General features: G+C 43.0%; 1 protein-coding gene across 1 annotated transcript in view; it reads left to right on the top strand.

The window, feature by feature from the left end:
• Positions 1 to 2,351: 2,351 nt before the first annotated feature.
• Positions 2,352 to 21,360, top strand: part of LOC124040921 (potassium voltage-gated channel subfamily H member 2-like) — a 37,783-nt gene continuing 18,774 nt past the window's right edge. The window contains exon 1 of the mRNA XM_046358039.1: positions 2,352 to 2,880. Within this exon, the coding sequence (XP_046213995.1) occupies positions 2,764 to 2,880 (117 nt within the window). The 5' untranslated portion in view covers positions 2,352 to 2,763. The remainder of the gene's footprint in view (positions 2,881 to 21,360) is intronic.

The raw sequence follows: 21,360 nt of genomic DNA, 5'->3' as shown, positions 1-21,360 counted from the left end.
ATTTTGGTTTCATCTGACCAGAGCACCTTCTTCCACATGTTTGATGTGTCTCCCAGGTGGCTTGTGGCAAACTTTAAACGACACTTTTTATGGATATCTTTAAAAAATGTCTTTCTTCTTGCCACTCTTCCATAAAGGCCAGATTTGTGCAATATACGACTGATTGTTGTCCTATGGACAGAGTCTCCCACCTCAGCTGTAGATCTCTGCAGTTCATCCAGAGTGATCATGGGCCTCTTGGCTGCATCTCTGATCAGTCTTCTCCTTGTATGAGCTGAAAGTTTAGAGGGACGGCCAGGTCTTGGTAGATTTGCAGTGGTCTGATACTCCTTCCATTTCAATATTATCGCTTGCACAGTGCTCCTTGGGATGTTTAAAGCTTGGGATTTTTTTTGTATCCAAATCCGTCTTTAAACTTCTTCACAACAGTATCTCGGACCTGCCTGGTGTGTTCCTTGTTCTTCACGATGCTCTCTGCGCTTTTAACGGACCTCTTGAGACTATCACAGTGCAGCTGCATTTATACGGAGACTTGATTACACACAGGTGGATTGTATTTATCATCATTAGTCATTTAGGTCAACATTGGATCATTCAGAGATCCTCACTGAACTTCTGGAGAGAGTTTGCTGCACTGAAAGTAAAGGGGCTGAATAATTTTGCATGCCCAATTTTTCAGTTTTTGATTTGTTAAAAAAGTTTGAAATATCCAATAAATGTCGTTCCACTTCATGATTGTGTCCCACTTGTTGTTGATTCTTCACAAAAAATACACTTTTATATCTTTATGTTTGAAGTCTGAAATGTGGCAAAGGTCGCAAAGTTCAAGGGGGCTGAATACTTTCGCAAGGCACTGTATATATATATATTCCTATTCATGGAATACCAGCTGTCTGGAGTGTTTACGGACATATTTAATCTCTCCCTATCCCAGTCTCTCAGCCCAAGGAGGAAGACTTAAGGCGTCAGCATTCTTCAGTTTGGCTGGCGCCTCACCAAACTCGGCTAGCCGAACGGACCTTCGCCAGAAAAAGTGACAATATTACTGTTTGTCCATTTTGAGACACAGTAGCCAGTATACACTTCCTCAAAATACTCTGAATTAATCTACGATAACTAAAGAAATCTGTCATTCATTTTGACATTTTTGCCAAAGAGATCTTCGCCGCACAATATTACATACAAGATGTTTGGTGCAGTATTTTTCAAGGACAAAATGTGCATGAAAACAAGTAATCTCTCATTGAATGACAACAAAGACTTGATTGAAGAATCTCTACTGTTGACCAATCACCGACGGGGTGTAGACTTCGGCCTGCCTCCAGATTTTTTTTTAGCTTGCCCGAACAGCCCAAAAAAACACCCCAAAGTCCAAAACTTCACAAAATGTCATCATAACATATGCACGAACTCTACCAAACTGTTTCGGCTGGGAAGCATGCGGATGCCTTTAGTGGTATGTAAAGGAATGGTTCGGTTTTGTCAGCATCAATAAAAGATTAGATTGGTAGAGTAACTATGTGTGCCCAAGGTCATGCATAAGTTAGCCAAGATGTTGCAAATAATATTAGTTTAGATACTGTTGAGATGGTGAACAAATCTCCAGTCTACAGTCTCTGGTGTCTCTGAGGCAAAAATATATTATATTATTTAACATACAACATCCTATGCAAATCAGCTTAGAGACTGTTAACCACATGTTAGCAGCTGGAGGGTTAATGGGCCAGTGCAGTGAAAAGCTAGCTACTAGGTATCAGAGGCAGAAGTATCACCGCTGTGGTTCGTCCACAAGGCGATGCGAAATATCTTATATTTTAAAACCCTAAAACTGTTTACATTAATTTATTTTAAGCTCATTAACAAATGTAATGCAATATGTAGCTGGTGTGACTAAGGGGGAGAGGGAGGGAAAGAAGGAGAGACGGGGGGGAGAAGGTTTATGGAAGTCTGTTGGTGTTTATTTGGGGAAAGGGGAAATCAATCAAGTCCTGCAGCTGGCCTGGTGATGGACTGAAGAGGTGGAAATTAGGAGAGGGGAGGAGGAGGAGGAGACAGAGCCAGCTGCAATTACAGCTGATCCTGAGTGGTACAGCGCTTTTACAGAGGCGAGAAAAATAGGAGGGGAAAGAGAGAGAGGGAGAGAAAAAGACAATAGGTTGGGGAGAGAGATGGAGGGAAGGGCGAGTGGCACCTCACTGATACAGCGAAGCAACTAAAAAGTAGAGCGAAGACTCTACTCCGAGAGTGAGAGAGAAAGGGAGAGCAAGGGAGAGCGAGGGAGAGAAAGAAAGAGGGAGGGCTCTCGGTCTCTGGACATGACATAATTGATACTCATACTGCACAAGGGAGAATAGGAGGCGGTAGAGTGAAAAGAGAATGGGAGAAAACCATGAAGATGATGAAGTGACAACAATTCTCATTAGGTGCAACCGCACCGGAGCACCTCTTCTCCTGGGGACGTGTCAGATTATTAAGACAAGGAACATTAGCAGGAGAAAAAAAAGGGACTTTGGTTCAAGACCTAAAGTGAAGTTGATGACAGGACAAATAACACAGATGGACCATTCACTTTGTTTATCTCTCTTTGGACTCAGATTGACGGAACCCTAAACAGCCCTGTGTGGATTCACAGCACAGAGAAGCACATAGCCTGTGAGTGTGGGTCAGGGGAGGGCACGGGGTTGTGAGATTGGGGAGATGAGTCTGGGAGGATAACAAGCAGCTGTGTGGAGGAAAGAGCGGGCAGAGGAGGGCAGATCCACCATGTCCCTCAGTGGAAGGGGCAGTATATCCCAGGATGGGGGGCCAGTGGCCAGCAACGAGCGCCGGAACACACGGGTGAAGAGGGCTGTCCGCATCTCCAGCATCGTTGCTCAGGAGGTGAGTAGCCGGACTCTGACCTGGCTGTGAGACTGCATGGGACCACGGGCACTATTGGGAGAGAACAAGGGCATTCAAATACATCCTAACTTTCAGTGGCTTTTCTATTTTAACATTTGGTCTGTCAGGGATTAGTGTTCAGTTAAACAGAGGCACATTAATTGCTGTTGAAGGGGTAGGTATCACAACTATTATTTTGCTATGTGCATCAGCCTATTTTATCTTTGTATTACCTTAATAGTGTATACTCTCTTATTATACCCTACAGGGTGCTTGAACAATTTGTCATACCTAAGGCATATTTAAAGAAGATGCATATGGTTCCAGACAGTGTACATCAGTATAAAGCCTATTCAGTGTGCTTCAGTCTGTGGAGGTTAGATTCAATACAGACAGGTTGTGGCGTTCCTTGGTGTGTCTTACTGGAATTTAAAAAAATTGTGTTGGGGCCTCCCGAGTGGCACAGTGGTCTAAGACACTGCATCACAGTGCTAGCTGTGCCACTAGAGATTCTGGGTTTGAGTCCAGGCTCTGTTGTAGCTGGCTGTGCCCGGGAGACCCATGGGGTAGAAAAAACTTTTTGATCCATGAGTATCTCTACTTGTGATAGGATTATTGGTCATAAGCTGTATTTACCTGTACAAATGCCAACAAACAGTTACCCAGGGCTATACTACAGTGTGTGTGTGTGTGTGTGTGTGCCCATGCATGCATGTGTTTATGTGTTTGAGCAGGTATTTGCTTGTATTTGCTTGTTTGCATGCCTGTTTTATGTAATATTATATTATAATGTCATCAGTACATTAATATAGTAAGCTACATGGTCTGTTATTCTAACCCCAGTCTGTTACGCTAACCTCAGTTAGTGTTATGCTACATCCTGTTGTGACTACCATTCTCACTGTTATTTTTGAATAAAAGCCACTCAACAAACAATGACAATCAACTTAAGGGGCTTGTTCTAAACGAGTAAGCATTTCAGTGTTAGTCTACACCAGTGGAGGCTGGTGGGAGGAGCTATAGGAGGACGGGCTCATTGTAATGGCTGGAATGGTATAAATAGAATGGAGTCAATCATGTGGTTCTCATATGATTGACACCGTTCCATTCCAGCCATTACAATGAGCCTCCTACCACCAGCCTCCATTGGTCTACACCTGTTGTTTACGAAGCATGTGACAAATAGAAATTGATTCACATAATGGTTAATGTAGTTCCTCTCAGAGATGCCAGTGTCACTTGCGTAGCACACACCTTGCTCCCCTCAAAAAATGTAATTTTAATTGATTTATTTTGGGGGGGGGGATTGGTCCCCCATATAGCATATGAAAACATCAATAGCCATGAATGAAATGTTTAGAATTACAGAATATTAACTTTAAAACTACAAAATGTATCTCAGCCTCATGGCATGTGTACATTTAAGGGAATTTTATAAGGGAAAATATTTATTTTGGGAACTATCAAAATACATTACATTACATTTACATTTAAGTCATTTAGCAGACGCTCTTATCCAGAGCGACTTACAAATTGGTGCATTCACCTTATGACATCCAGTGGAACAGTCACTACAAATGCATCTAAATCTTGTCCACGTCCACGTCCGCGTCCGCAAAGCGTCCACATCCCATCCGCGTCCGCGTAAAACGTCCACAAAAATCTACAGTATCTGGATTTACTGCTCTCCCGGTCCTACGTTTAATATTATGCCTGGAAATGAACTTGTCCAGAGCAAAGGATCCCAACTAAAACTCAAAAAAAAAAAGTGTCTTTATTTTTTAAAGGGCAATAATGGATATTAACTGAAAAAGTATCTTGGACATGCCGAGAGAGTTTCAGATTGATCTGCCAAGCTTCTGTCTATTTGAGCTGGTCAGTATGTGTAGGTAATCCTGTCTAACGCAGCTTTTTTATTTTTTATATATTGCGTAGTAGAACTGCATAAGTATTGCTCTCCACTTTCTGGAGGACTGAGTTTTGAAATCAGTGGAATTAGAATATGATAGCTAAAGACACCTGTCTCCGGATTACATCTTCAAATGAAGGGCAACCATGGCATCCATGACAGAGAGGGAGAAGCGTCCATCCATATATAAAGGTAAGAGAGTCTAGCTAGCTACATTTTCCGATATTACACTTTTCTAATTTTGTAAAAAAGTAGCTAGCTTGCTAACTTTAGCTGGCTGGCTCACTAGCTAATGTTATGTGTATGATATGTGTAGTAATATTATTCGTATCTCAGAGCCATTTGCTTTGCTAGTTATAGCCTAATGTTAGCTAGCTAACATTGGACATGGTTGGTTAGCTAGCTGCAGATTCATGCAGGCTAGTAACATCATGAGTTGTGATTAAGGTTAATTGTTTAGCTAGCTAGCTACATGTCTTAACAAAAGACTCCACTATGCAAGTATTCATTTTGATAAAATGTTCATGATGTCACTGCGACAGCTGTTGATAGACGTAGCTGGTAAATTCGCTCTGGCAGAATAACTGGCAAATTTACGATCGATATGGCCGATGTCAGTAAACGTTTGCAAAAAAATAAATTGTTACCATCAGCACAATTGCAGTCACCAACGCCCTGGATTACATAAAAACAGCCTAACCAGCTTTGCTATTGCGAGTAAAATGGTCAGTGAGCTTTTCTCTCATTTGTGTCTGGAAGTAGCTAGCAAGCTAGCCAACGTTAGCCAGTTAGCTTGAGGGCTGACTGCTGTTAGGACAGAACGCTCGAATCAACCCTTAAAGAGATGGGTGGGGCTAAAGCTTAAGAGGGTGTGACCGATGCTGAATGGGTGTAGACAAAGAAGAGCTCTCCAATTGGTCTACCAAAACAATCAAAGGCCTTTTTCTTAAAAGTGAGGTTACAAGTTTATCAACTTTCAAAGCAGAATTACTTTCCCATTGTTCCTCAACTGTAGTGTATGATATACCATTTTCTAGCTCGGAGTCTCTACTTTTATCCAATGTAAAAAAGAACCATTTAAAATGTTGCTGCATAAGACCGAATCGAACCGGTAGGTCACATATGGTTCTCTCTGCCCCATTAAAAAATATATATATTAAACCAGTAGTGGCCTTGGACCTTGCGGTGGGCCCTGCAAAACTGTGTGACCATCAGATGATTAGGGGGAAGTTGCACCTGTATGCTTTTCTAGGGTAACTTTAGCCTTTTTCCACTAAATGGTTAAGGTTTGGATTGGGGGAGGGGAAGCTGATCCTAGATCTGTATCTAAGAGAAACTTCACCCTGGGGTGGACATGGGGTGGAATCTGATGTTGTAAACAGATAACTCATAGCACTACATCATGCTGGAATTGAGTCATGAGTCGGCGAGAGACAGTGTTTAGTTTTATCCTCAGCAAGTCATTAATCCATCCATAGTGTTAACAGAAACAAGACAAGCATTTCGCTGTAAAGCTTGGTGAATTGAAAATAAATCCAGCAATGGCTCACACTGGTGAATGTCCACCTACTGTTCAAAAAAAGAGAGAAATGGTTCTTATGAGACTAGTTATAGTAATGGTTCATCATAGTCATCTACGTACTTGGAGACACAGATGAGTTATAGTGTGGATAACCAAAGACTGCTACATTACCAAGTATATGTAGCACAGAGAGCACAGTAGGGGAGTTTCTCCGGTCAAGGAACCAACATACATCTTGGCAAAACAGTGCCCTTGAACACCATACTCAGTCAGTAAAGCACAACACAACTCATGCCCAGGCAGCCAGGCAAACGGAATCCCATGTCCCAGGGGCCCTTGTGCAGGAAGATTTATTGCAGGCTGGATAAGTGGGCCTCCCCTGTGCTGTGCACTTGTTACTGTGACTAGAAGTTTCTACCACAAAAGGACATGTCCTACAATCTTAGAAAAAAGGTTTCCAAAGGGGTTAACCGGCTGTACCCACAGGAGAACCCTTTTTAGTTCAATGTAGAACCCTCTGTGTAAAGGGTTCTACCTGTAACCAAAAATGGTTCTTCAAAGAGTTCTCCTATGAAGACAGCCGAAGAGCCCTTTTAGGTTCTAGATATCACCTTTTTATTTTAAGAGTGTATTTAAGAGAAATAGAGGTTTGGATGTTGGAAGTGTTCTCTCTTTTACAATACCCTGTTCATTGTCTACTGTATGTCGGTGATACACTGCAAAGGTATGTCAATCCCCTGACACAGGGAATAATATAATTTTGTAAGTATATTGTCTTACATACTGTAGGAGAGAACCGGACGAAAGTAAAGTAACACTTAGTTTTTTTCCTAATTACTCAGAGATCAATAGAGCTGGAGACACCATATTTTTTATATACAGTACCAGTCAAAAGTTTGTACACACCTACTCATTCAAGAGTTTATTTTTTATTTTTACTAGTTTCTACATTGTAGAATAATAGGGAAGACATCAAAACTATAGTAACCAACATTTTTTAAACAAATCCAAATATATTTTAGATTCTTCAAAGTAGCCACCCTTTCCCTTGATGACAGATTTGCACGCTCTTTGCATTCTCTCAACCAGCTTCACCTGGAATGCTTTTCCAACAGTCTTGGAGTTCCCACATATGCTGGGCACTTGTTGGTTGCTTTTCCTTCACTCTGCGGTCGAACTCATCCCAAATCATCTCAATTGAGTTGATGTCGGGTGATTGTGGAGGCCAGGTCATCTGATGCAGCACTCCATCACTCTCCTTATTGGTCAAACAGCCCTTACACAGCATGGAGGTGTGTTGGTTTATTGTCCTGTTGAAAAACTAATTATAGTCCAACTAAGAGCAAACCAGATGGGATGGCGTATCGCTGTAGAATGCTGTGGTAGCCATGCTGGTTAAGTGTGCCTTGAATTCTAAATAGAATCACTGACAGTGTCACCAGCAAAGCACCATCACACCTCCCCCTCCATGCTTCATGGTGGGAACCATACATGCAGTGATCATCTGTTCACCTACACTCTCACAAAGACACGGTGGTTGGAACCAAAAATCTCAAATTTGGATTCATCAAACCAAAGGACAGATTTCCACCAGTCTAATGTCCATTGCTTGTATTTCTTGGCCCAAGCAAGTCTCTTCTTATTGGTGTCCTTTAATAGTGGTTTCTTTTCAGCAATTCGACCATGAAGGTCTCCTCTGAACAGTTGATGTTGAAATGTGTCTGTTACTTGAACTCTGTGAAGTATTTATTTGGGCTGCAATCTGAGGTGCAGTTAACTCTAATGAACGTATCTTCTGCAGCAGAGGTAACTAACTCTCTGTCTTCCTTTCCTGTGGAGGTCTTCATGAGTCCTCTAGTTTCATCATAGCGCTTGATGGTTTTTGCGACGGCCCTTGAAGAAACTTTCAAAGTTCTTGAAATGTTCCGTTTTGACTTACCTTCATGTCTTAAAGTAAGGATGGACTGTAATTTCTCTTTGCTTATTTGAGCTGTTCCTGCCATAATATGGACTTTGTCTTTTACCAAATAGGGCTATCTTCTGTATACCAGTCCTACCTTTTTACAGCACAACTGATTGTCTCAAACGCATTAAAGAAGTAAAGAAATTCCACAAATTAACTTTTTACAAGGCACACCTGTTAATTGAAATGCATTCCAGGTGACTTCCTCCTGAGGCTGGTCGAGAGAATGCCAAGAGTGTGCAAAGCTGTCATCAAGGCAAAGGGTGGCTACTTTGAAGAATCTCAAATATAAAGTATATATATGTATATTTGTTTAACACTTATTTGGTTACTACATGATTCCATATGTGTTATTTCATAGTTTTGTTGTCTTCACTATAATTCCACAACGTAGGTGTGTCCAAACTTTTGACTGTTAATGTATATATGTCATTTTCCATTAGCAACTGTAATTTCATTTATAGGGTAAATGAGTTGAAATGAAAGTGGAATTTCACCCTGGCTCTGCCATGGCATATCATTATTACAATGTTAGCATTACTTTTTTGTCATAAACATAATTATCCAAACCGCAAGCTAGAACTAGCACATTTTCAATTCACTGGTAGAATTGGGAAGTTTTCGACTTTCTGTGTATTCCTCTGCTCATAGTGAACCACAAAGTCCGACATTCATAGCGAATGCAGATACGGTCCGCTAAAGTAGATGATGGCAACGTGGATGATGTGTTACGGCTTTCTTCCGTTGAAGGAGAGTCGGACCAAAATGCAGTGTGGTTTTTACGATACATCTTTAATGAAGATGACACACGAAACTACAAAACAACAAACGGACCGTGAAAACCTCTACAGCCTAGCTGGTGAAATACAAAACACTGAGACAGGAACAATCACCCTCGAAACACTCAAAGAATATGGCTGCCTAAATATGGTTCCCAATCAGAGACAACGATAATCACCTGCCTCTGATTAAGAACCGCCTCAGGCAACCATAGACTTTCCTAGACAACCCTACTCAGCCACAATCCCAATACCTACTAAAACCCCAATACAAAAACACACCACAAAATAAACCCATGTCACACCCTGGCCTGACCAAATAAATAAAGAAAACACAAAATACTAAGACCAAGGCGTGACATGATGGCAACAGTGATGATGGCATTGTGTACTTTGAGCGAACAACACACAGCAATCAATGCAATTAGAGGGTTGGTTAAATTGTGTATTTTGTTGTAGATAGTACCAAGATGTCCTACCAAGCTGACAGCTAATATTTACAGTAAGCATGGCATAAACATGAATTAGGTAGTGTTTGTATGGGTTGTGTTCTGGTGTTAGAGGTAGCCACAGAGTACCTTCCTTCCAGACCATGTAATCAATTTAGTCTACCCCTCTTCTCTTTGTAAAACTCAGGTTATCTGGAGTCATTCCAGTGACAGTGCCCTGCTGAAAAATACCCCAAAGTGGCGGCATTTTGGGTACACGAGCATGAGGGAGGGGAAACCTTGTGGTTATGAAGCACAACAAGATTGTGGGACAGAAACCAGCAAGGGACACTGAAACGTATAAAATAAAGACTACAACAGTAATGACACAATCACCTCATTCCTCTCTCTGCTGATTCTAAAAACACAATACAAAGACATGTCTACAAAAATCCCCTGCAAAGGTCTGCTATTGACAAGAATGATCTGTCAGTCAATGGGCTGGGGGAGGTTTACAGACAGTACTTTGAGATGAGGAAGGGGATTTTGGTAGTGCAGGGTTGTGCTTAGACAGTAAATGTATTGTTGTGTATGACAACAATTGAGAGATGCCATTTCTCCTCAATCTACCATACACAACAATTCATACTGTGTAAAAACTGCCCTGCTAACTATGTTGACTGATTTTTCATCTCAAAATCAGCACCTATTGTCCCTAAAAAATACGCTAGCCGGTCCCATTCAGTTGACACCTTTACCAACAAAGGCGTGTTGCCCTACGTTCCTTCCACAAAACATGTCAAATGCTAACACCACAACCATGTCTTTCCAGGAAATGTGCAAAACCAGCAAATGTTCTGCAACAGTTGGTGGTTAAGATGCCATACACCACTTTCCGCAGAACCTTACCCAGCTGGCCGTTCAGACAGGACAAGACCATTCGCCATAAGCACAGAGAGTCTCAGCTTCCCCAGCCCACCATGCCAAACACCATTGCCAGTGAACTGAAGCAGAATAAAGCCCAATTATTATTATTTTTTTTACTATTTGTTTTTTTGACCAATCAGATCAGTTCTGAAAAATATCTGATGTGATTAAGATCAATTGGTGCAATAAAGATCAGAATTGGTCTGCCTGTGTAAACGCAGCCAATGTGGCTCAGCATAAGACCATGTTGCACAAGGGTCTCCAACCCTGTTCCTGTAGAGCTACCCTCCTGTAGGTTTTCGCTCCAACCCCAGTTCTAACCAACCTGGTTCAGCTTATCAACTTATTAACTTACAGGAAGGTAGCTCTCCAGGAACAAAGTTGGAGAGCCCTGATGTAGAACCACTATAAAATAAATATGGATATTTTCTATCAATCTTTGAAATTTGTCTGCCTTTATGGATTCACAGAAGATATTTATAAGCTGTACAGATGCTAAACTTTCCGATATCCAAAGAATATTTGTCAAAATCTAAAATACAGGGAGTTAACACTGTTTAATGTTAACTGACGACATCTTGTCTATTTCAAGTCTTCTCTCATTGATCGAGAAAGGTGATAACATAACTGTCCAGATCAATGGGAGAAGACTTGAAATAGACAAGATGGAGGCAAAAATACATACACATTTGTTGGATTACTTCATGGGGCTCATGAGTCAACTGCTTGAAATCCAGCATAATGTCTAACCCCTCGAGAGGGATACAGTTCACGGGATACAGTTCTGCTACAATGACACATGCAGGCAAAGTAATTCTGTTTCTGTATCTAGAAATAACTCCAGTAAGGCAGCATACGGTATTGTTCAAGACAAAAACAAAATATTGAACTGTGCCAGCATAACATGAACATTAGGGTAGACTAGTTGAACATGCATACATCTGGACAGGCACAGATATTACAACAATATCGAGCCTAATACTAGAAAGAAATATGGCATAACCCTCAACCTTTGCACAGTGACCAGACCATACAAATGAGCCTAGGTAGGTAGGCAGACAGTGTCTATCTACAGCCATGTCTATCAGGCACGCTTAGGCAAATATTTGTAGTAAAACCAGCTTCAATTTTTGAGATTTGCAACAGAACATTTTTGTATTATTGTTTCTCCTCAAATGTTTGCTAGTAGACCTAGATAAGTTAGCTGGCTTGCTGGATATAAATTGTTCTTTACATCTGTTTGGAATCCTATCTTGCATTATGCCTAGAATTTTGTGAAATGAAAATGCATCCACGGTCATGATCATAACCAATGTCAATCCTCATCAATCATGTTACACAGCTAGCTAGTAAAATGATTTACCGTTGCTGACATTACACGTTTGCTAACAAGTTACAAATGCGAAGCGAGGTGCATAAGTTAGCAGTTGCCAGGCTAACTAGCCAGCCAACTCCAGTCATGCTAACGTTTGGTGGTAAACCTAGCTTTAGGTGACTGGTTGTAACCTTGTAGCTTGCCATACATATCTATGACTACAAATAGGTTTTACAATTGAGATACAAAAAGATCTCTGATTGTAAAACCTTTTCTATTTTTTTGTCATAGATATGGCTACCAGTAGTTGTTTAGCTAACTTAGCTAGCGACCTAGCTAGGTAAGCAAACAGAACCATTATTTGATTTCCTCCCACTGTAACACAGTTTATGTTAGCCAGAAATACACAATATGGGTTTCAGTAGATAAACTAAAGTTAGCTAGCTAGGTGGCTTGCAGGAAAAATAACTTACTTAGCTAGGCACTGTCATTTTAATCTGCCCTCTTGGTGCTTGCATTGTCTGTGCGCTTCTAACACTTTGTTTCAAATCCTCTTCAGTCATTTCCAGTTGAAAAATATATAGTTAAATGTCACCATGTAGTTAATAGAACATTCTTCATCGTCACATTTTTGTTGATGAGAGGAATCACTTGAAGCCATTGCTTCTGGTCAGTACTTTCAGTTTTGCCAAAAGGATTGTGTTAGTGTCTGCCTCCTTTTAAAAAAAGCACTCAACACAAGTTGTAGTCTCAGAGACTGTAAAAAAATGTGTCTACTTGTATATTTAGCAACGAACCTGCCGATAGGAACATTGCTGAAAGACCAATGGTACTATCAAACAAGTACAACCATATCTACACGCACAAAGATGTATAGTGCAATCAGTATAACATACAATCTTCACGAAATGCCACAAAGCAGATTTATTTATTTTTAGATCTTGCACCCCCTTATCAATACAGCGGAAGCCATCATAGAGTGTATCATTCACCGCCCGAAACCCAAACCTGCCTTCCTCCTGGTTAATTATGTGTGAAACATCTCACTGTCCTAGGAATACCTTGGACTCCCCAGGGTGAACTTCCCCTTTAAATAGACAGAGAACAGAACTACCATAACTTTACTTTTGTTAGTACAGGCGAGGCGGGAGTAACAGCTGGGGAGAAGTGTACAAAATCTGTCTTATTTCCATGTTTCTGGTTTGTAATGGTCGTTACTTTCAACAAATGTACTATCAAGTTTGTGTCGATTTCTGTTGATAACTTGTCAAAACATGGTTGACATGGGCTGCTTCTTTTGCAGGGATGTTGTCCTCCACATTAGGAACTTGCTGACTTCATTACGTAATTCTAGTTTCTGTGTTATCTGAGAAAATGGCCGTGTTACGTTCACCCCATGTTGCTTTCGTCGCGGCTCTCCCCTAGTTAATGAGCAGTCTTTTATTGTCTCTGTATTTCTCTGATGTTTCAGTTGGTGTCCAACATTGGTCCATATCTGAAACTTATTTAACTTTTATAGAACAGACTAGAATAACACCTCAGTCTGCCACATCTGTCACTCAAAAATCTGCTGACTCCAGAGTGGCTAAATATGACTTTTTGTATTACGGTTATTGATCACAATACTGCTGAATAAAACCAGACCACTACTACCTCACTTTGGTCATAATGATATGGCACATCGTAAAGGAGAATGGGAGAAGATGTTTTCACAAGGGTAGCACAGTTCACGAGAACCCAAGTCAGGTTTTTGTTGAAATAGAATGTTGGAAGTAGAATATCAGTGGTCATCTGTATTAGGGTGCATCCCAAATGTCAACCTACTCATTTAGGACACTAATGTGCACCCAGGGCCCATAAGGCTGTGGTCAAAAGTAGTGTACTATATAGGTAATAGGATTGCCATTTGGGACACAGACTTTGGATGCACATTAGGTCATGCATTGTTACAGCTGGGTGGACTAATCTAGAGTGTTGATTAGGTTAGAGGCTGATGAAGGCCCCATCCCACTTGCTATTGGACAGCTTCTAAGGACTCTGAACTACTTTAAGGGGAGAGTCAGGGTTTGAGTCAGGAGATGCTGAAGGACTCAGGGTGGATTCAGGACAGAGAGTGGAGGTGTCAGGGATCCTATTGGCTGGTGGTTCCATTCTCGGAAGCATCAGTCAGAATGACAAATCTCTGTAGAGATGCTGATTGAATCTCCCAAATCCCCAAAGTTGAAATAAACAGAGAAATAAAAAATCATCTAAATCTAGAAAGAGCACTGGAGAGGTATAGCAAGATGCAGTCTGAACTGAAGAAGTTCATTTTCAGTTTGCCATTGAGGACAGGAAATCAGATACGGAAAACGTATCCACTTTTCACTCAGTTGTGAAGTGAGCAAACAAACATATGAGAAGAGGAAACTCAAGTTTCAAGTTTTATTAGTCGTACAGTATGTATGGGGTACACATGGTATACAGTGCATTCAGAAAGTATTCAGACCCCTTGACTTTTTATGCATTTTATTATGTTACAGCCTTATTCTAAAATAGTAAACCCCATAATGACAAAGTAAAAACAGGTTTTTAGATATGTTAGCAAATTTATAAAAAATAAAACACTGAAATATTACATTTACATAAGTATTCAGACCCTTTACTCAATACTTTGCTGAAACACCTCTGGCAGCGATTGCGGCCTCAAGTATTCTTGGGGATGACGTTACAAGCCTGGCACACCTGTATTTGGAGAGTTTTTCCCATTCTTCTCTGCAGATACTCTCAAGCTCTGTCAGGTTGGATGGGGAGTGCCGCTGCACAGCTATTTTCAGGTCTCTCCAGAGATGTTCGATCGGGTCTAGGCTCTGGCTGGGCCACTCAAGGACATTCAGAGATTTGTACCGAAGCCACTCCCTCATTGTCTTTCCTGTGTGCTCAGGGTCATTGTCCTGTTGGAAGGTGAACCGTCGCCCCAGTCTGATAACCTGTTCCAGAGCACTCAGGACTTCATCAAGGATCTCTCTTTACTTTGCTTCGTTTATCTTTCCCTCAATCCTGACTAGTCTCCCAGTCGCTGCCGCTGAAAAACATCCCCACAGCATGATGCTGCCATAACCATGCTTCACCGTAGGTGTAGTGTCTTAGCTCTTATTACTTATTTATATAATAAGAAATACTGAATACAAGAAATTGAACTGGAGCTTCACATTTACTAAAACGAGTTAGTACCAGAATAACATAGAACAACACTGCACATGACCATGGGTGCTCCATTCTTAAAGGGGACATCAATAATTAACAGAACATAACATTCCCTCTCTTATACAATCAGAGTTTCTTTTACCAAACCACAACTGAAACATTTCCCAGAACTTGTTGTAGTTATTTTGCATCTTTTGATTTGAACTTGAACAGTTCGTTTTTGTTTGTTTGTTTATAAGTCCAGTCTGTTTGGTGGACGGTGCCTTCCTTCTGGGTAGCACCTAGGATTGTCTGGAGGCTCCTGAACATCCTCAGTGTGTGTCTGGTGGACGGTGCCTTCCTTCTGGGTAGCACCTAGGATTGTCTGGAGGCTCCTGAACATCCTCAGTGTGTGTCTGGTGGACGGTGCCTTCCTTCTGGGTAGCACCTAGGATTGTCTGGAGGCTCCTGAACATTCTCAGTGTGTGCTTGGTCCATAATAGCTTCTGCTATAGCAGCACCTTCATCAACACGTTCCCTTCTTTCAGCCTGGGGTCTCTTTACCACCCCACTGTCCTCTACAGTTCCGTATGTCACTCTCAGGAGCTCTCTGTGCCTGTTCTCTCTCGATTGTTGTGCTGTTTTCCGTGGAATGCATTTGGTTAATGTGACGCCGCCACATTATGTCTGGGCTCACTTGAACCTGGTAATTTCTGGGTCCCGTTTGTGTATGTACGGTCCCTCTTGTCCTTTTCCCTCCCCTTCTGTAGTCTTGCACCATCACTTCCTGTCCCCGGCCACCGGGGAGCATCTTGGCTTGTTTGTTCAGCACTTCATTTGGCCAGTTTTGTTTGCAAAGTCCCTTCGTCTCGTTTTGCTGCACGTAGTCATTGCTTTAGGGTTTGCACAAAGCATTCTGCCAGCGCATTGGTGGCAGGGTTGTACGGAGCTGAGGTTGAGTGCTTAATTCCATTTACTGACATGAATCTTGTAAACTCGTCACTTACAAAAGCTTGCGCGTTGTCACTTACCAACTGCAGCGGCAATCTGAAGCATGCAAACGTTGTTCTGAGACACTGTATTGTCTAAGCTGAGGTGGAGGAGTCAGTGCAAAACACCTCTGGCCATTTGGAATGGGCATCAACTATAAACAGAAACATGTTCTTTTCAAAGAGACCAGCGTCGTCCATATTAATTCTCTACCATGGCTCTGCGGGCCATTCCCATGTTTGGTCTGGGACAGGAGCAGGCATGTGAAGGGTTTCCAAACATCTGCTACAGTTCTTCGCCATGTTTTCTATCTGTTGATCCAGACCCGGCCACCAGAAGTGGCTCCTTGCGAGCAGCTTCGTTTTGACAATTCCAACATGACCTTCATGTAAAACCTGATGTTGGCATTTCTGAGGTATCATGACTCTCATTCCCCACATCAAACATCCTAGGTACGTTGTCATTTCGTTTCTCTGCTTGAAATACAGAGTCAGCTCCTTTCTGCCAGTAGCTGGCCATCCTAACACGATGCAGGTGTACACTTTTGAAAAGGTCACATCTTTCCTTGTATCCTGTTTGATAACTGTGCTTGTGCCTCGAGCTAAGCAGTATGGAAAATGTCCACTGCATCCACACTCCTTTTTCTTTCTCTTGCACACGGCAGTCTGGATAATCCATCTGCATTTGTGTGGATGGACGACGGCTTAAACTCAATGTCATACATATGACTGGCAAGGAACAAGACGTATCGCTGTAACCTGGCTGCTGTCATTGCCGGAATGCCTTTCTTTGACTGAAGTTGGAAAGCAATGGCTGGTGATCCGTAACCAGTGTGAAACGCTTGCCATATAGGTATGCGTGTAATTTCTTGACGCCCCACACTAGTGCCAGTGCTTCTTTGTCGATTTGTGAGTAGTTTTTCTCTGCATCATTCAATGTTCGTGACGCAAATAAAACTGGCCTCTCTGATCCATCTTTCAGTGTGTGTGAAAGGACGGCCCCTAAGCCCCTAAGCCATCACTGGCAGTTCAGGGGTAACATTAGGACCTGTTCAGATGTGAAGCCGTTTTGACAACATTTTCACTGTTCTGGCAGTTCCAGGAGCTGATTTTGAGGTTGATTAATGCAGGTTTGGGAGGACCTGTTCAGATGTGATGTACCAGCATCGATTTTGCCTCAAGATTTTATATCCAAATGACCATACTCACACTTCTGTAAGTTTGCATTCAATTATCTTTGTATTTTCTGTTCCAGGTGCTCTTTGCCATGTCCTATTCTTTTCCACTGGGTGCCTGGGAGCTGAGTTTTTGCCAAATGGCTGGAGCTGATGCAATGCCAAAAACCAGGCGGTTATACCTGTATAGACCTTGTGTGTTTATTGTCAGGTAATCTTTGGAGCTCTCTTCAACCGGTAGCTGCAGGTAAGCCTCTTTCAGATCGATTTTACTGAAGTGTTTCCCACCAGCTAGTGCAGCAAAGATGTCATCCAGACGTGGCAGGGGGTATTGGTCCACATGCAACATTGAATTCACAGTTACCTTGAAGTCCCCACACATTCTAACAGACCTGTCTATCTTCACAATAGGAACTATGTGGCCCATTCGCTTCTGTCCACTTTTGTCAGGATCCCTGTATCCTGCAAGCGATCCATTTCCGCTTCAACCTTTGGTCTCAGAGAGTATAGTACAGATCTGGCTTTGCAGAATTGTGTCATCTCTTAGTACAAGTTTTGCTGTGAAGCCTTTTACTGTTCCCATCTGATCACTGAAAACTGTGTTGTATTTCTTCCGCAAGTGTTCCAGTGTTTGGTCTGTGCCTTTCTCTTTGGACTGGAACGTGTGGAGCATTTTCAAGTCACACCAGTTGAGCTTTATTTTTGAAAGCCATTCCCTGCCAAACAATGGGGGGGGGGCAGTTCCAGGCACCACATACTGCTGTGTTTGCTCCCCATAACTCACTCTGACCTGCAACGCCCCAATTGGGCTCAATCTCTCTCCTGAGTAGGTCTTCAGCAACACATTTGTGTTCTTCAGCTTGATATTCTTGAAGTGCTCATTGTAGACAGTAGTGTAAATTATAGACACTGCAGATCCTGTGTCCAGCTCCATTTTGAGAGGTTTGCCTTCAATTTCTGGTGTCACCCATATTATGCTACTGCTGGGAGAAGTCACTGTGTTTAACTCCATTTTACCAATTCATCGTTCATCTGAATGAATCACTGCCACTGTTCTCTGCTAGTGCATTCACAGACCCTTTCGTTTTCTCAGTTTTCCCATTGTGACTGAATTTTGCTCTGCATGCTCTTTGAATGTGCCCCCTTCTACAGCATGTGACAAATTTAGTAACCATCTCTGTCACACCTGTTGCCCTTTTCGGCCACACGGGGGCGGTGTCGGTTGCGTGAAAACTTGTGTAGGGAAGTTTGTGATTGGTCAGTATTTCTTTTACTTTGCAACTCAAATGCATCTTTAGTCGAGATTTTCATAGCCACAGCAATTTCAACAGCCTTTGCAAACGTGAGATCTGATTATGTGAGCAAATGCTTTTGAATGTGTTCATGTTTCAGTCCACAAACAAATCTATCCCTTAATGTGTCATTTAGGTTCTCTCCATCTGGCAATGTTCAGACAGTTTCTTCAACTCTGCTACATATGTACTAACACCCTCCCCCTCATTCTGATCTTTCTTGTGGAAACAAAAATGTATCCGCGATGAGGAGTGGTTTAGGTGATTTTGCAATATCTCCACAATCTCTGTGAATGTTTTATTGGAGGGCTTCAGAGGGGCAGTCAGATCTCTTAGCAAACTGTACGTTTTTTGGGCCAATTAAACTCAACAACGCTGGTACTCTTTTGTTATCAACAATGTCATTTGCAATGAAGTACTGTTCCAGTCGTTCAATGTAAGTTGCCCAGTTCTCTTGCGTGTCATCAAACACATCTATTTTCCCGATGCTAGCCATTCTCTTTACCTCCGGCTCCACAGGTCTTTAATCTGCCGCCTCGTTGTCGTCAGCGCTCCCCTCGTCTTCACTGCTTGCTAGCTGTTGTGCTACAGGGTCTAAATATTCCTCTTCCTACGAGCTCCATCTGCATTCGTGAAGCACACTGCAGGTAATCATCCTCGTCGCCATTGTAGTGTCTTAGCTCTTATTACTTATTTATACAATAAGAAAGACTCTGAATACAAGAAATTAAACTTTTACATTTACTAAAACGAGTTAGTACCAGAATAACATAGAACAACACTGAGGATGACCAAGGGGGCTCCATTCTCCTCCCTCCTGAATCCTCCCCCCCCCCTCCTCCCTCTCTGCAGACGACTTCGTCAACCATTTTGAAAAGAAGGTCGACGACATCCGATCCTCGTTTGCTAAGTCAAACGACACCGCTGGTTCTGCTCACACTGCCCTACCCTGTGCTCTGACCTCTTTCTCCCCTCTCTCTCCAGATGAAATCTCGCGTCTTGTGACGGCCGGCCGCCCAACAACCTGCCCGCTTGACCCTATCCCCTCCCCTCTTCTCCAGACCATTTCCGGAGACCTTCTCCCTTACCTCACCTCGCTCATCAACTCATCCCTGACCGCTGGCTACGTCCCTTCTGTCTTCAAGAGAGCGAGAGTTGCACCCCTTCTGAAAAAACCTACACTCGATCCCTCCGATGTCAACAATTACAGACCAGTATCCCTTCTTTCTTTTCTCTCCAAAACTCTTGAACGTGCCGTCCTTGGCCAGCTCTCCCGCTATCTCTCTCTGAATGACCTTCTTGATCCAAATCAGTCAGGTTTCAAGACTAGTCATTCAACTGAGACTGCTCTCCTCTGTATCACGGAGGCGCTCCGCACTGCTAAAGCTAACTCTCTCTCCTCTGCTCTCATCCTTCTAGATCTATCGGCTGCCTTCGATACTGTGAACCATCAGATCCTCCTCTCCACCCTCTCCGAGTTGGGCATCTCCGGCGCGGCCCACGCTTGGATTGCGTCCTACCCGACAGGTCGCTCCTACCAGGTGGCGTGGCGAGAATCTGTCTCCTCACCACGCGCTCTCACCACTGGTGTCCCCCAGGGCTCTGTTCTAGGCCCTCTCCTATTCTCGCTATACACCAAGTCACTTGGCTCTGTCATAACCTCACATGGTCTCTCCTATCATTGCTATGCAGACGACACACAACTAATCTTATCCTTTCCCCCTTCTGATGACCAGGTGGTGAATTGCATCTCTGCATGTCTGGCAGACATATCAGTGTGGATGACGGATCACCACCTCAAGCTGAACCTCGGCAAGACGGAGCTGCTCTTCCTCCCGGGGAAGGACTGCCCGTTCCATGATCTCGCCATCACGGTTGACAACTCCATTGTGTCCTCCTCCCAGAGCGCTAAGAACCTTGGTGTGATCCTGGACAACACCCTGTCGTTCTCAACCAACATCAAGGCGGTGGCCCGTTCCTGTAGGTTCATGCTCTACAACATCCGCAGAGTACGACCCTGCCTCACATTAATTGCTGTAATGCAGGAAGCGGCGCAGGTCCTAATCCAGGCACTTGTCATCTCCCGTCTGGATTACTGCAACTCGCTGTTGGCTGGGCTCCCTGCCTGTGCCATTAAACCCCTTCAACTCATCCAGAACGCCGCAGCCCGTCTGGTGTTCAACCTTCCCAAGTTCTCTCACGTCACCCCGCTCCTCCGTTCTCTCCACTGGCTTCCAGTTGAAGCTCGCATCCGCTACAAGACTATGGTGCTTGCCTACGGAGCTGTGAGGGGAACGGCACCTCAGTACCTCCAGGCTCTGATCAGACCCTACACCCAAACAAGGGCACTGCGTTCATCCACCTCTGGCCTGCTCGCCTCCCTACCACTGAGGAAGTACAGCTCCCGCTCAGCCCAGTCAAAACTGTTCGCTGCCCTGGCCCCCCCAATGGTGGAACAAACTCCCTCACGACGCCAGGACAGCGGAGTCAATCACCACCTTCCGGAGACACCTGAAACCCCACCTCTTTAAGGAATACCTAGGATAGGTTAAGTAATCCCTCTCACCCCACCCCCCCAAGTTTTAGATGCACTATTGTTAAGTGACTGTCCCACTGGATGTCATAAGGTGAATGCACCAATTTGTAAGTCGCTCTGGATAAGAGCGTCTGCTAAATGACTTAAATGTAAATGTAAATGTAAATGGGGTCGTATTAGCAGTAACTGCAAAAAGTTACTGTGAAACCACGGTAAGTGGCAGTAACTGAACTTACTGCCTTTTACCTGCCCTTGGCTGCAGTTACTGCATTTTACCTTTGTATCATATATCTCATAATTTTATTCTGATAGTGATGCCATCGAGGCTGTATAATAATAATAATATGCCATTTAGCAGACGCTTTTATCCAAAGCGACTTACATGACACTGACTGACAACTACACACATATACATTGCTAATCTAGGGATACAACACCATGGCACAGCATTCCCGGGGGGAATGATGGTTGAACTTGCTC

This window comes from Oncorhynchus gorbuscha, linkage group LG08, assembly GCF_021184085.1.
Source record: "Oncorhynchus gorbuscha isolate QuinsamMale2020 ecotype Even-year linkage group LG08, OgorEven_v1.0, whole genome shotgun sequence".
In the NCBI taxonomy this organism is placed as follows: Eukaryota; Metazoa; Chordata; class Actinopteri; order Salmoniformes; family Salmonidae; genus Oncorhynchus; species Oncorhynchus gorbuscha.
The sequence above is the reverse complement of the archived record's forward strand: the minus strand, read 5'-3'. Positions and strand labels throughout refer to the sequence as shown.